Consider the following 16,825-nt stretch of genomic DNA (forward strand, 5'->3'; position numbering starts at 1 on the left):
ATCCCCTTCTCCCATCTGGGCTCCCCACCCCATCCCCTTCTGCCATCTGGGCTCCCCTCCCCATCTGGGCACCCCATCCCATCCCCTTCTGTCATCTGGGCACCCCATCCCCTTCTCCCATCTGGGCTCCCCACCCCATCCCCTTCTCCCATCTGGGCTCCCCACCCCATTCCCTTCTGTCATCTGGGCACCCCTGATCCGACCCGACTACCAGCTCCGTCGAGATGACAGCGGGTGGGGGGGGGGGGGGGGGGGGGTGCTCCGCTCCCGCTGCTCCCACCCTACCTTCTTTTAAAAAAGAAATCAGTAAAGCGGCGTGGCAGGCAGCGCAGCTTCGCATCTGCCCTGCTTGTAAAACAAGTAGATCTCCTCGTCGGGCCTTCGCTCACTGGGTCCCGCCCTCGAGGAAATAGGAAGTTACCTCAGAGGAGGGCGGGACCCAGTGAGCGAAGGCCCGACAAGGAGATCTACTTGTTTTACAAGCAGGGCAGACGCGAAGCTGCGCTGCCTGCCACGCCGCTTTACTGATTTCTTTTTTAAAAGAAGGTAGGGTGGGAGCAGCGGGAGCGGCGCACCCCCCACCCGCTGACACCCGGGGCGCATCGCCCCCACCGCGCTCTTGGTTCCCTCAGTGTCCGCCTTCTTCTGACGTCAGAAGAAGGCGGACACTGAGGGAACCAATGAGTGCAAGGGAAGGGAGACGTCGGCAGCGCTTTCACTGACGCTGCTGCAGCGGCTGCGACCGAGGTAATTTAAAGTCCTCGGGGGCGCGGGGCGAGGGTAAGCACCGCGGTGGCGCCCTCCAGAGGTGGGCACCCCCCTGCGGCGCTTACCTCGCTTACCGCATCGGCACGGCCCTGGCGCCGCCGCTACCACCATGACTTTGGAAAAGGTGCGAGGGGCTGTCGCGAGACCGAAGGGCAGCGCACAAAACTGAAAATGCTTCCCTAACAGAGCAAATCGAAGAAAACGCTGATGCGACGGACAAATGGGAATGTGAAGGTAAGCCTCTGTCAAATCCAGGGAGTCAGGAACTCGCCCTGCCGAACTGCCACAATGACTGACCGCAGAGTCTCCATGCGAAAGGACGGAACCTTCAGTGCCACATTGACCCTCTTGAGATCTAAAATAGGTCGAAAGGAACCTTCCTTTTTCTTTACAACAAAATAGATCGAATAACAGCCCGAACGTTGCTGAGGGGGAGGAACCGACACTACTGCTCCCAGACTAAGGAGACGCCGCAAAGTCTCCCGCACTGCCGCCCAAGGGGACTCTATAAAAACTTCGGGTACTGCACTTTCGAACTCTAGCGCATAACCCTCTCTCACCACTTCGAGCACCCACTGGTCTGACGTGATCTTGGTCCAGCTCTGGTAAAACTGGCTCAGCCAAGCCCCCACACGTACCAGAGACTGAACCCGCACACCTTCACTGGGAATTACGGGCCACACCTGATCCCCCCGAGAAGGACCCACGGCCCGAGAAGTCACGGCCCCCACGGCGACCTCCTCGAAAGGACTGGGTGTGCTGGAAAAAACGACCTCTAGAAGTTCCACTAATCCTTCCCGGCCTATACCGCTGAGCTTCTTTAAACCGACCACGTGCGGAGATACCTCTGGAACTGGCTTTGGGACGAAACTCCGGAAGACGAGGAACCTTAGCATCAGTAAGGCCCCGCACCAACTTATCCAAGTCTTCGCCAAAGAGCATAGAACCCTTAAACGGAAGAGAACACAATTTGGCCTTAGAGGCCGCATCTGCGACCCATCCTCGCAACCAAAGGGCCCTACGCACTCCTACCACCAGGGCCATATTCTTGGCTGAAGCCCTCAACAAATCGTACAGGGCATCAGACAGGAAGGACAAGCCCATCTCTAACTTAGCCAATTCCTGAACCCCTGAAGAACCAACTTCTACTGAATCGTCGAGGAGCTTCTCGGCCCAGCGAAAGCAGGCTCGAGCCACTAAATCCCCACAGACCGAAGCCTGGAGGGCTAGGGCCGACAAATCAAAGCTACGCTTAAGGAAAGATTCCAACCTCCTGTCCTGGGGATCTCGGAGCGCGGTCCCACCATCCACCGGGATAGCCGTAGCCTTGGTGACCGCCGTAACCACTGCATCCACCGTGGGAGCATTAAAGGAGCCTCTATCCTCCTGCGGCAGAGGATAGAGCCTCGCCATTGCCCTAGACACCCTACAAGGAGCGTCTGGGGCACTCCACTCCTGAGAAATCATCTCCCTGAGATCCTTATTCATGGGGAAGGACCGTGCTTTGCGTTGAATACATTTCACTAAAGGGTCCACCTGACCTGCCTCTCCCAAGGGGGCTTCTGTCTGTTCAAACCTCAGAGTGGAAGTCACCTGATCAATGAGCTCCGTAAGTTCATCCCTATGAAAACTTCTGACCACAGAGGGATCCTCACCAGGAACGGAACATTCCGGCTCCTGAGCACCCTCAAAGCCCTCAGATTCTCCAAAATCACTGAGGTGCCCTTCAGAATCCCTGAGAGAAAAACAATCCCCCTCATCAACCCAATCTACACGGGATTTTTTAGCAGGCATGGAGCTACCCCCTTCCTCCAACTGGGGGGGCCCCGATTTCCATGCTTCATACAGTGTCCACACAAAATCAGGGGGAAAACCAACTCCTCCTGTGCTTTCAGACGGCCCCTTTTGAACCAACATAGGGGAAACAGGCCCAAAAACCGCCGCCTCCGCTGAACGCGCCGGAGTAAAAATGGCGGCCGTTCCCGCCGAAACCGCCGCTTCTGCAGCCCGCGCCGGAGCCATCATGGCGCTCGTTGCCGCCGACGCTCCCTCTTGCGAAACCGCAGGCAGAGGAGAAGCAGCGCACACTGCCCCTTCCGCTGACAACACCGGAGGAGCCGCGGACAGCTGTTTCAGCTCACCGCAGAGACGGCACGGCCCTCCTGGTGCCTCTATGCCGCGTCGGGAACACGCACGGCAACGGAGAAGCTTGCCCGCCATAGCGCCCTCGAAAAGCCACAAAAAACACAGCGCTGCGCCAACGACGACCTGCTTCCGTAAAACCAACAAACACAAGGATCGCGCTGCTCTCTCTCTCTCAGCACAGGTAAGTAGAACCAAAATATCAACTATCCTGATGGATATAGAGCACAATATGGCAGCTGCTGATTGTAGGGCACTCAAGGCTGCAGTACTCAGAAAGCAGCCGAGGCACAAGGCTGCCAGCCTCAGAGAGGGAGAGAGCAGCACCGGGGGAGGGACCCGACTAGCAGGTGTGACACCCCAAGGGGAATAGTGAGCCCCACCGGACCCAGAGCCCCGAAGCACAAAACTCTTTTTTTTTTTTTTTTTTAACACACGTACAGGGAACTGAAATAATAAAGGAAGAGCAGGAACCCTCTCCTTGTCCTCAAACGGACCAAATCCTGTCTCTATCAATAAACTACCTCACCAGACCATTGCAGACTGCACAGGATGTACTGCTACCTCTGCTGAGACTGAGAAAATACTGGTTAGTGGAAGGACTGCACAGGTTATATAGGCAGTGTTCAAAGTTCAGTGTTTTCTCAGTCTCCCTCTGCTGGTAGGAGTACATAACCCAAGCGTCTTGACCGGTCTGGAGGGTTGCTGAGGAAGACAGTATTTAGTTAGTTTTAAAGTTGATTCCTGTTATTACTTGTTACTGTTTACACCTTTTAACAGTTCACTGTTCTACCTATTTCTGATAATAAACCTATTGGTTTATTAGCTCTGTTGTCCTAGACTGACTAAGAATCCTGGTGGTTTGTGTTCTTGGTCTGTGGGTGTTTTCTAGGAACTGGGGAACCCCTGGGATTGTGGCCCCAGTATCCTAGAAACCACCGGGGAAATAACATGGGTGGGAGACTCGCCCAGAAGCAAGCAGGACCCAGCTTGCAGGTGGAGGGTATGCCAGCCTAGGCGCACATGCAAGCAGGCCTGAGCAGTGCTGGGTAGGACCATCCAGTGGCCACAGGGTTAACCCCAGGTGGGTGCTCAGGGTAGCACTAAGGTATTTCATGACAGTGTTGTTTTGTTTTGGGATATACAGAAAACGTTACCTGTGTGAAAGCGGCTTTCTTCCTGGATCAGTCGGTGGATTACAAGCTCCAACAAACTGAATTCTCTCCAGCTTCACCCATGTCTGGTCCGATGTACGATAGAAACCTCCATGTTCCACCATCTGCATCAAAAGGATGATTTTTAAACTACAAATTACAATTATTACTTTTAGAACTTTAAAAATGTATGCAATTTCACAATGAAGCCAACCTGTCTGATGAATGATATGACCCTCTGTGTGCCATATTTGTCCATATCTGGCAAGTTGATCTCATCACAGAACAGCACTAACCACTTTCCTAACTGGACAGGGGCTAGCACCACACCATTAGGCGTACGCCTGTACTCGCAGTAATGATCAAAGGTCTTCAGAAGTAGTTCTGGTGTTGTAGCACTAGAGAAGTTAAGTCCAACAACCTAAAACAAAGGGTGAATGGAAACCAGAATCAGCCAACACACTGGATGTGAACCAGTTTCATACACACTTTTTAAATACAGTGTTAAGGATTGAAACAAAAAGTCCATGCTGCAATCTTATCATAAGAAGTTGTTATAACATTAATACTGTGCTTTTGCCCATCTGCCAATGCAATAATGAGAACTGCTTTGACATCACTACAAGAATTCTCCTCTTATTCAGGAGGTGCATGAATGTAACTGTAGAAATGTGGCGCTGGTTTCAAGTTTCAATCATAACATCATTAAGATGTTTAAATAGAAACTCTTCCCAAAAATCATAGGCTTATTTCAACTGGTGCTCATGCCCAAATATATCCTTACATTTCATGAAGAGGTTTATATAAGGTAGCCTTTGTCACAAATAGATAAAAACACATTTAAGTCATGCCACTACCAAACAACACTGCAACTTTTTTGAAGGACTAAAGACACAAAGTAAATAATGGCATTTGTTCAATTCTACTAACCCTTAGAAGTGAATAACAACTCAGGGCCTAAGTAGCACTTGAATTATATTTCCAGATCCTCTGCTGAAATTACGAAGTTGGCTTCAGCTCACATATGTAAGCCTCAAAATTAAGGCACCGAGGTGACAGATACCTGAAAGTTTTCTTACCTCCATATCAGGTAAGGCTCTCAGGGCACTGAAGAGAGTCATAGTCTTCCCAGAACCTGGAGGGCCACAAAGGACTAGGGGTTTGTGCTCTGCTAGCCATGTATACAGCAAAGCCTCATGGCGGACTGTATCCAAGGTGGGAACCACAACATCAGGAGCAGCAACTTTGTGTGTTTCAACTTCAATCTGAGGAACTTTAGATTGCCAGGGCAACCATTCACCAGTAATAGATACCTACATGAACAAAATATTACATATATAAGGGATATAGTTATAAAACTGAAATACACCATCAACCTCTTAAATCTAATAATTTCTTTAAATTTTTATCTAGGGGCTAGCCTGATGGTTCAGTGCATTGTCATAAGACGGGTCCCACAGTTCATCTCCTGAGACAAGAGTTCAGTACCTTAGATTGGTTGTGGATGCTGCAAAGGCAGTGCTCACAGTACTGGGGAATGGAGCAGAAGAGAAAGGAGTTATATATAAAGCTGCACCCTTGATGCACTGTGCAATATTCGAAAAGGGATACATGACTAGTATCAATATTGCTTTAAGTGATTGAGGTTTAAGAAACTCACACAGTTCCTCTAAAGACTAAACTTAAAAGCAGATGTCATCAGAAATTACTGTCCTCAGTGGGGTATGACTGGCTGTTAGCTATGACATCACAAGCTATTTCAACGCCTGACACATGGATTTAAATCCCAAGCTACAGTTTCAGAGCAGCACTGGTGCATGGGTTCAGTCCTCAGGACTTTGCTGTAATGATTAGGAATAGAATAGGTTGGATCTATTAAAATTGGGGGGGGGGGGGGGGGGGGGGGGGTGGAAATCGCCAGAATCCCAGCACTCACTTTGGCTTAACAGGCTGTAAATTGTAGCTACATATCTTCACAAATCATGATAGTACTGACAAATGCTAACATAAGCAGAAAGTGAAATTGCTTACCTGTAATAGAGGTTCTGTAGATAGCAAGGGAATGCTGCCATCACTAGGAGACATCAGGATGTCACCCATTTGGGTAGCTGCATTCCCTCTATTGACAAATACTATATTAACCATTTTTAACTGAACTCAGATAACCCATAAGACTTTTGAGAGTTCTGAAGTGTGAAAGTGTACTTCAACATCTGAACATAAACAAGGCATACCACCGTGTTCCTGAGCTGACCTATTAGTGACATAAGAAATATTGCAGAAAAAACAACCTATCATCATACAAGGGACTACCAGGATGGACTTAGTACCTGCACTGGAAAGAAAAGTTCACCAAGCAACTGAAGGCACATAATATTGGCTTTAATTTAAAAATATAGAGAGATCATTTGATGCAATGAGCTAGAGCAGGAGGTGAAGTGCTCAGCTTGTGGGCCTACTTGGCTTCTCCACCCCCTACCATTGCAATTTCTGCCTTTAAAAAAAAAAAAAAAAAAAAGATAGCTCACTGGGTAGCAAAAAATTAATATAACCAGTGTCCACAAAATCTAGGGACAGCCACAAAGATTTAACAGCGATGGCGGGAGAAGAGTTGTATGCAAGTGACTAGGATGGAGGATCTACAAGGTCTGTTACCTTCTACAACTAGGTCGGCCTGAGTTGCAGAAATTATGGTGGAGGTAATGGCAGTAAAGTGGTGCTGGATAAAAAGTTCCAACTGATATCTCATAAACCTGAATCCATGCAGAACAGCTAGCCACAAGTCTCTTACAGAGCAAAGGAGTGGTGGCAATTTTGCTGACACACTTCTGCAATGTCAGGAGACAGGGGACTGCCAGCTCTCCCAAGTTACTCTAGACAAGCTTCACAGTTAGTAAGGACATTCTGGGGCAAGCAGAGAGTGCAGAAGCACTTGGGGAGGACTGCCCATTTTAGCCAGATTTCGTACTGCTCCTCCACAAAGCCTTTCTGCTGCACAAGTCCTGGAGGCATGTTGGCTTCTTGGGGGACGGGGATGGGGACCTGAAAGGGAAGCCCAAGTGAACCAATGTTGGAATCTGAATTGCTGAGAGATGGAGTTAGGTATGATTTCTAAATATGGCAGGAAACAAACTTCTTTGACACCTAAACCTTCGTATAAAAATTTCATAAAGTTTACAAGCAATAGGAATCAAGGCTGACGATGGAGAGATGGACAGTAAATGGCAAGCTGTAAACTCAACATGAAGTAAGTAGCATGACTACCATCAATAGTAGCCGGTGCAGACTTCAGGTAACGCGAAGATACTTACCTGCAGCAGGTATTCTCTGAGGACCAGCAAGCTTCACATTCTCACGTGGGGTAGCATTAGCCAATATAGAAATAATTTGAGAGAATTCTGGGGTGCGTGCTACGTCCCACTACACATACTCAGAGCACCTTCCCACCCACAGAGCATCCGCGTCGCCTCCGTTTAATAAAATAGAATAAAAATGAAATAAAATACGAAGAAACAACTAACTCCAAGGGGAGGTGGGCGGGATTGTGAGAATGTGAAGCCTGCTGTCCTCAGAGAATACCTGCTACAGGTTAAGTATCTTTACCTTCTCTGAGAACAAGCAGGCTTACATTCTCACAAGTGGAGAATCCTTAACATGCAGGCTCACCCAAAACAACAAACAGTGGTCAATTGGGCCTCGCAACGGCGAAGTCTGAACGCAGATTAACCTGAAACTATATACAAACTAGACTCTGGAATTCGTTGCCGGAGAACGTGGTACGGGCGGTTAGCTTGACGGAGTTTAAAAAGGGGTTAGATAGATTCCTAAAGGACAAGTCCATAGACCGCTATTAAATGGACTTGGAAAAATTCCGCATTTTTAGGTATAACTTGTCTGGAATGTTTTTACGTTTGGGGAGCGTGCCAGGTGCCCTTGACCTGGATTGGCCACTGTCGGTGACAGGATGCTGGGCTAGATGGACCTTTGGTCTTTCCCAGTATGGCACTACTTATGTACTTATAACTGAGAGTGCAGCCTGGAACAGAATAAAACAGGTCTAGGAGGGTGGAGTTGGATTCTGGACCCCAAACAGATTCTGCAACACTGCCCAAACCGACTGTTGTGTTGGGTATCCTGCTCAAGGCGGGAATGAGATGTGAATGTGTGTGGACTGAAGACCATGTTGCAGCTTTGCAAATCTCTTCAATGGAGGCTGACTTTAAGTGGGCCACTGACAAAGCCATGGCTCTAACATTATGAGCTGTCACATGACCCTCTAAAGTCAGCCCAGCTTGGGCATAAGGTAAAATTATCTATCATATCTGATAATTTTCTTTCCATTAATCATAGCTGATCAATCCATAGACTGGTGGGTTGTGTCCATCTACCAGCAGGTGGAGATAGAGAGCAATCCTTTTGCCTCCCTATATGTGGTCATGTGCTGCCGGAAACTCCTCAGTATGTCGATATCAAAACTCCATCCGCAGGACTCAGCACTTAGAGAATTACACCCACAAAGGGACACTCTGCCCAGCTCACCACCGCTGAAACGGGGGAGGGGAATCAACCCAGCTCATCCCCACACAAGTGGGGGAGGGGAATCCGTCCAGCTCATCCTTGCGGAGCGGGGGAGGGACACCACACTCGCCGATGCGGGGGGATCTGGCTTATCCTGCAACCGCAACAGGAGCTGACTGACCCTAACACCGCCGAAGCGGGAGGGGTACAAAGCTGCCCTACAGCCGCACGAAGCGGGAGGGAGTGCCGGCAGAATTTAGGTCTCAATCCAGCCCCGTAAAACGGAGGGGAGAGGAATGCAGCAGCTCACTGTAACACAAAATCGTCTCAACTCCTGAAGAATCCAATTGAAAAAACGTGAACACGAAGTCCTCCTGAACAGGAACTGAAGACTAAACTTGAATCTGAAATGCAACCAGAATATAAACAGTACAGATATCTGGGAGGGGCTATGGATTCATCAGCTATGATTAATGGAAAGAAAATTATCAGGTATGATACATAATTTTACCTTCCATATCACCATGCTGATCAATCCATAGACTGGTGGGATGTACCGAAGCAGTACTCACCCAGGGCGGGACATTGAAATCCCTGACCGCAACACTGAAGCTCCAAACTAGGCCTCCGCCCAAGCAGCCACAGTCAAGCGGTAATGCCTGGAGAAGGTATGATCCGACGCCCAAGTTGCCGCCTTACAAATCTCTTCCAAGGAGACGGACCCGGCCTCTGTCATCGAGGCCGCCTGTGCTCTAGGGGAGTGAGCCTTCAGCTGTATAGGCGGCACTTTCCCCGCGGCCACATAAGCTGCTGCAATGGTTTCCTTGACCCATCGTGCCACTGTAGGCTTAGCAGCCTGCAGACCCTTACGAGGACCTGCGAACAGCACAAACAGATGATCCGACATCCGGAAATCATTGGTCACTTCCAAGTATCTGATGATGACTCGTCTCACATCTAGATATTTGAAAGCAGAGTACTCCTCTGGGTAGTCCTCCCTACAAAAGGAGGGTAGGCAGAGCTGCTGATTCACATGGAAGCGAGAAACAATCTTGGGCAGGAAGGAAGGCACCGTGCGAATAGACACTCCTGTCTCAGTGAACTGCAGGAAGGGTTCCCGACATGATAGCGCCTGGAGCTCAGAAACTCGTCTGGCTGAAGTGATAGCCACCAAAAAGACTGCTTTCAACGTCAGGTCTTTCAGAGCTGCCCTCGACAAGGGTTCAAAAGGCGGCTTCTGCAAGGCTCTTAGCACCAAATTGAGATTCCACGCAGGCACCACCGAGCACAGAGGAGGGCGTAGGTGATTAACTCCCTTGAGAAAGCGCACCACATCTGGCTGCGAGGCCAGGGAAGCACCCTTCAGGCAACCCCTGAAGCAAGCCAGAGCCGCTACCTGGACTTTAAGGGAACTGAGTGACAGGCCTTTCTCCAGACCTTCTTGCAGGAACGTGTTGTAGTTTCCTGTCTTGTTTAATGTCTATATTTTGTTTCCATACACAGCTTCCAATATAACTTTACAGTTTATTTTCTGCCTTACATTACAAATTAGGTAGGCCCAGTTTTTACCATATAATACGTACACTTTATTTTTTATTTCGCAGCTGGATCCTTAAAGTCTTCAGAATCGGCTGCCGCCCTTAAGGCGCCCGAACAGGGACTTGAACCCTGGACAAACGCCAGCACTGAAGAAATTGGAGCAGTGAAGGGAGAAAGTGAGCCTGCCTCACACCACGATGCAAAGGTACGCCAAACCCTGGCGTAAGCAGTAGAAGTAGAGCTCTTCCTCGCTCTCAGCATAGTGGCGATGACCTTGTCTGAGAAGCCCTTCTTCCTCAGACGCTGCCGCTCAATAGCCAGGCCGTAAGACCAAAGGGGGAGGGATCCTCCATCAGCACGGGTCCCTGATGCAACAGGCCCAGCCCCGCTGGCAGCCGCAGAGGGCCATCCACTGAGAGCCTGATCAAGTCCGCATACCAGGGACGTCTGGGCCAGTCCGGACCCACCAGGATTATCCAGCCCGGATGCTTTGCCACCCGGTCTAGCACCCTGCCCAACATGGGCCAGGGCGGGAACACATAGAGAAGCTCCTGTGTCGGCCACTGTTGGAGAAGAGCATCTACTCCCAGAGATCGAGGGTCCCGTCTTCTGCTGAAAAAGCACGGCACTTGGCAATTGGCCGATGACGCCATCAGATCTAGGCTCGGCTGGCCCCAGCGCTTCGTGATGTCCAAGAACGCCTGAGCCGATAGCTGCCACTCTCCAGGATCCAAGGTATGGCGACTGAGAAAGTCCGCCTTGACATTCATGACTCCGGCAATGTGGGCTGCCGACAGCTGTTCCAGGTTCGCTTCCACCCACTGGCATAGATTCATGGCCTCCTTGGCTAGAGGGGCGCTCTTGGTACCTCCCTGGCGATTGACATAGGCCACAGCTGTGGCATTGTCCGACAGGACCCGTACTGGCTTCAACGCCAGTACCGGGAGAAACTCCAAAAGCGCCAACCGAATGGCTCTGAGTTCCAGGAGGTTGAAAGACCACTTTGCCTCTGCAGGAGACCAGAGCCCCTGGCTGTCCTTCCCAAGCAGTGGGCTCCCCAGCCCGTCAAAGAGGCGTCTGTCGTGACGACAACCCACTCCGGGGTCAAAAGAGCCATCCCTGCGGACAACTTGTCTGTCCTCAGCCACCAGCTCAGCGCCTTGCGCACCGCTGGGTCCAAGGGAAGGCGCACAGCGTAATCCTCCGACACTGGAGTCCAGCGCTGCAGCAGAGAGAGTTGTAGTGGTCTCATATGAGCCCTGGCCCAGGGCACTACTTCCATCGTGGCCGTCAGAGCCCAACAGCTGCACATAGTCCCAAGCCCGAAGAGGAGAGGCTACTAGGAACTGGTCCACCTGAGCCTGAAGCTTGACAATCCGATTGTCTGGCAGGAACACTCTGCCCACTTGGGTGTCGAAACGAACTCCCAGATACTCCAGGGACTGAGTCGGGCGCAGCTGGCTTTTCTCCCAGTTGATGATCCACCCCAGGGAGCTCAAAAGAGCAATCACCCGGTCTACAGCTCTGCCGCACTCTGCATAAGAGGGGGCTCGGATCAACCAGTCGTCCAGATAAGGATAGACTTGTACTCCTTCCTTTCGTAGGAAGGCCGCGATGACCACCATTACTTTGGAGAAGGTCCGCGGAGCAGTAGCCAACCCGAACGGGAGGGCTCTGAACTGGAACTGTCGGCCCAGGACTGCAAAACGCAGAAAGCGTTGATGAGGAGGCCAGATGGGAATATGCAAGTAAGCTTCCTTGATGTCCAAGGATGCCAGGAACTCCCCTGCTTTCACTGCTGCTATAACAGAGCGGAGAGTCTCCATCTGGAAGTGCCGATACTTTCAAGGCCCGATTGACCCCTTTGAGGTCGAAGATAGGCCGTACCGAACCTCCTTTCTTTGGTACCACAAAGTAAATGGAGTAACGTCCCTTGCCAAGCTGATGTTCTGGCACCGGAACGACCGCACCCAGGCAGAACAGATTGTCCAAAGTCTGATGCACTGCCACAGCTTTGACCGGAGACTTGCAGGGAGAGTGCACAAACCCGTCTCTTAAGGGTCGGCAGAACTCTAGCTTGTAGCCGTCTCTGATGACTTCCAGCACCCAAGCGTCTGAAGTTACCCTGGTCCACTCGCCCAGAAACGAGGACAGGCGTCGTCCAATCTGCTCTGGGCCATGGACCAGGGCCCCGTCATTGGGTACGAGACCCTGGGGGAGGACCGGAGGACGCACCTCCGGGACGGCGGTCTCTGCGAAAGGAATGCTGCTTGGGGGAGAAGTTCCTCTTGAAGGAAGAGGGGGCAGAGGAGCCCGACTTGCCCGGGCGATACCGACGGGCTTCCTGAAACCGTCCTTTGGAGGAACCGGGGCGGGCACCACTGGCCCGAGCCCTGACCTCTGGTAACCTCTTGCCCTTAGACGTGCCGAGATCAGTCACAATTTTGTCCAGCTCGACCCCAAAGAGCAGCTTGCCTTTAAAAGGCAACTTAGCCAGGCGAGACTTAGAGGCGTGGTCAGCAGACCAATGCTTCAGCCAAAGCCACCGCCGTGCAGAGACTATCTGAGCCATACCTTTAGCCGAGGCTCTCAAGACATCATACAGTAAGTCTGCCAAGTAGGCCAAGCCCGATTCCAGGGCCGGCCAATCAGCCCTCAAGGAAGGATCCGAGGGGGAAGCCCACTGCACAATCGTCAGGCACGCCCTGGCCCCATAGGAGCCGCAAACTGAGGCCTGCAAACTTAAAGCAGCCGCCTCGGACTACCTTAAAGCCGCCTTCAATCTTCTGTCTTGGGCGTCCTTTAGGGCCGTGCCACCTTCTACGGGCAACGCCATTTTCTTAGTCACCGCAGTGATTAAAGAATCCACGGTAGGCCAAAGAAAGGCCTCCCGTTCACCTTCAGGCAGAGGATAGAGGCGGGACATAGCCCTAGCCACTTTCAGGCTCGCTTCTGGGACATCCCATTGAGCCGAAATCAAGGTGTGCATGGCCTCATGCACGTGGAAGGTTCTAGGCGGGCGCTTCGTCCCCAGCATAATGGCAGAGCCAGCAGAGGCTGAGGGAGAGACGTCCTCCGGAGAGGAAATCTTCAAAATGCTCATGGCCTGCACTAACAGGTTGGGCAAATCCTCTGAGCGAAAGATCCGCGCTGCAGAGGGAATCCGTCTCCTCCAAGGAATCCCCAAAGGACCGTTGGGAGAACTCAGATACGCTGCCCTCATCTACATCAGAGGATACAGAGTCCTCTAGGGCCTGGAAATCCACCCGAGGGCGTTTGTTTCAGGAGGCCTCAACCCCTTTATCGGACAGGGGAACAGGGGCAGCGTTTTGCATAAGGAAAGCCTGATGCAGCAGCAAAATGAACTCAGGGGATAAACCCCCCACTTCTGCAGCCTGGGCCACAGCCCTAGACGCACCCTCAACCAGCGCTCGCAAGAGCGGGGGAGAAACATGCTGCTCATCCAAAATGGCGTTGGGCGCGAAACTCCGAGAAGGAGCCGCGCGGGAAAAACGGCGCTTAACTTTGGCCGCTTTCTTGCCGTCGCTCGAATCAAGGGTGACCATAGCATTAACGTCTCCCACGTCGAGGGCGGCCCAAGAAGAAGCCGTTCGAGCAGAGTGGCCGGCCAAAATGGGGGAGGCGAGCAGCGGGGGATGGCCGTTTATGGCGGGAAAAACCACCGCACCGGAGGAAGAACCGGGACACTGACCGGCCTCCAAACTGACACCCAACAAAGGCGATGCAGGCTTTGAAACCCCCGCATTCCCGCTAGACGCGCACACGCGGTCCGGGGAGCGATTCTTCGCGCCCTCGCCCTCCGACGTCATATGCCACGTGGAGACCAATCGGGGAACCCACTGCCCGCTACAAAAGGTAAAAATTACCTGCTTCTCGCTCCGAGCTGTAACGAACTGGTGTCCCAGTGAGCAGCTGCAATAAACGCTGAAATAAACGTTGAAATAGACGTTGAAATAAACGCCCTTAAAGGACGTTCAAAAAAAAATTTTTTTTTTCAACGGAGCCAGCGGGAGGGGAAGAAAAGGAGGGACCTGGCACCACCAGGTTTGCACTTGCTCAAGAAGAGCCCTCAACCCCAGGTACTCAACAAAACCTAAGGATTAGGCTTGGAGACCTAGCCAGAGCTGCTGCTGTGTGTGACCACCACCTGCTGAGATAGAGAACATACTGAGGAGTTTCCGGCAGCACATGACCACATATAGGGAGGCAAAAGGATTGCTCTCTATCTCCACCTGCTGGTAGATGGACACAACCCACCAGTCTATGGATTGATCAGCATGATGATATGGAAGTGAAGGAAATACAATCTGCTAGCCAATTGGAAATGGTGCGTTTACCAATGGCAACTCTCCTCCTGTTGGGATCAAAAGAAACAAACAACTGGCCGGACCGTCTGAAGGGCTTCGTCCGCTCCATGTAAAAGGCCAATGACCATTTTCAAGTCCTTACTCAAAGCCCATCTCTTCTCCCTTGCTTTTGGCGCATAACCACCTTCTCCATTCATGATACCTACACTTACTACATAGTTTGTTACCTTTAGATTGTAAGCTCTCTTGAGCAGGGACTGTCCTTCCCCATCTTTAAACTTGTACAGCGCTGTGTAACCCTGGCAGCGCTATAGAAATGCTAAGTAGTAGTAGTAGTAGTAGTAGTAGTAATGCTCTGTTGCAGTCCAAGGTGTGGAAGATGCTTTCGCCAGGGTGGGAATGAGGACGGAGACAATCCATGTTTCCCAAGACAATCAACTGGTTTAGATGGAACTCCAACAACACCTTCGGCAGAACTTAGGGTGCATGTGGAGGACTACTCTGTTGTGGTGAAACTTAAAATAATGTGCATCCACTACTAAGGCCTGAAGCTCATTGACCCTATGAGCTGAAATAACAGCCACCAAGTAAACGACCCTCCAGGTCAAGTACTTCAGATGGCAGGAATTCAGTGGCTCAAAAGGAGCTTTCATCAGCTGGGTTGGTCTTGAGACCAGACTCTGATAAGTGTAGAAGGTACTCAAGCAGGGTCTGTGTAGGACAAGAAAGGGGATCTATGGCCTTGCTGTAACACCAGACGGCAAACCTCCTCCATTTAAAAGAATAACACCTCAGTGGAATCTTTCCTGGAAGCCAGCAAGACTCGGGAGACACCCTCCGAAAGACCCAAGGAAGTGAACTGTAGGCTCTCAACATCCATGCAGTGACAGCCAGAGACTGGAGGTTGGGATGTAGAAGCGACCCCTCGTTCTGTGTAATGATGGTCAGAAAACACTCCAATCTCCACGGTTCTTCGGAGGACAATTCCAGAAGAAGAGGGAACCAAATCTGCCACGGCAAGAATGGTGCGATTAGAATCATGGTTCCGCGGTCTTAATTGAGTTTCAACAAAGTTTTTCCCACTAGAGGTATCGGAGGATACGTATACAAAAGGCCTGTCCCCCAATGAAGGAGAAAGGCATCCAACGCTACTACTACTACTACTACTATTTAGCATTTCTATAGCGCTACAAGGCATACGCAGCGCTGCACAAACATAGAAGAAAGACAGTCCCTGCTCAAAGAGCTTACAATCTAATAGACAAAAATAAATAAAGTAAGCAAATCAAATCAATTAATGTGAACGGGAAGGAAGAGAGGAGGGTAGGTGGAGGCGAGTGGTTACAAGTGGTTACTAGTCAAAAGCAATGTTAAAGAGGTGGGCTTTCAGTCTAGATTTAAAGGTGGCCAAGGATGGGGCAAGACGTAGGGGCTCAGGAAGTTTATTCCAGGCGTAGGGTGCAGCGAGACAGAAGGCGCGAAGTCTGGAGTTGGCAGTAGTGGAGAAGGGAACAGATAAGAAGGATTTATCCATGGAGTGGAGTGCATGGGAAGGGGTGTAGGGAAGGACGAGTGTGGAGAGATACTGGGGAGCAGCAGAGTGAATACATTTATAGGTTAGTAGAAGAAGTTTGAACAGGATGCGAAAACGGATAGGGAGCCAGTGAAGGGTCTTGAGGAGAGGGGTAGTATGAGTAAAGCGACCCTGGCGGAAGATGAGACGGGCAGCAGAGTTTTGAACCGACTGGAGAGGGGAGAGGTGACTAAGTGGGAGGCCAGCAAGAAGCAGATTGCAGTAGTCTAAACGAGAGGTGACAAGGGTGTGGATGAGGGTTTTGGTAGAGTGCTCGGAAAGAAAGGGGCGGATTTTACGGATGTTGTAAAGAAAGAAACGACAGGTCTTGGCGGTCTGCTGGATATGAGCAGAGAAGGAGAGTGAAGAGTCAAAGATGACCCCAAGGTTTCGAGCTGAGGAGACAGGGAGAATGAGAGAGCCATCAACAGAAATAGAAAACGGGGGGAGCGGGGATGTGGTCTGTAGTGGGCCTGAAACCTGGAACAGAATTGAAGAACCTTGTGATTTGATTGAGTGGCAAAAAGATCCACCGAGGGGGTGCCCCACGCTCAGATCTTTTGAGCTACTCCCATGTTGAGAGACCACGCGTGAGGTTGCATTATCCTGCTCAGCTGCTGTGTGATCGTGCTTTTCTATGCAGAACAAGCAGCAAGAATTACCCCAAAATGAGAGAAATAGTTTATACTGGTGTGGGAAGTTTATATGATCTGTCTCCCAAAGCTCGAAGTTTAGCATTAAATACCCCAGTAGGGAGGTAATAGAGATGAGTGTAGATACAGAACTATGAATAATTAGGAGTG

General features: G+C 50.8%; 1 protein-coding gene across 2 annotated transcripts in view; it reads right to left on the bottom strand.

Annotated features, from left to right (window-relative positions):
- Nucleotides 1-16,825, bottom strand: part of DYNC1H1 (dynein cytoplasmic 1 heavy chain 1) — a 415,182-nt gene that overhangs the window by 193,323 nt on the left and 205,034 nt on the right. For both annotated transcript variants that reach the window (XM_030213839.1, XM_030213838.1), the window contains exons 38-40: nt 5,144-5,377; nt 4,279-4,485; nt 4,068-4,189 (exon numbers count right to left, since the gene is read on the bottom strand). In XM_030213839.1, coding sequence (XP_030069699.1) covers nt 4,068-4,189; nt 4,279-4,485; nt 5,144-5,377 — 563 coding nt within the window. The remainder of the gene's footprint in view (nt 1-4,067; nt 4,190-4,278; nt 4,486-5,143; nt 5,378-16,825) is intronic.

This window comes from Microcaecilia unicolor, chromosome 9 (assembly GCF_901765095.1).
Source record: "Microcaecilia unicolor chromosome 9, aMicUni1.1, whole genome shotgun sequence".
Taxonomy (NCBI): domain Eukaryota; kingdom Metazoa; phylum Chordata; class Amphibia; order Gymnophiona; family Siphonopidae; genus Microcaecilia; species Microcaecilia unicolor.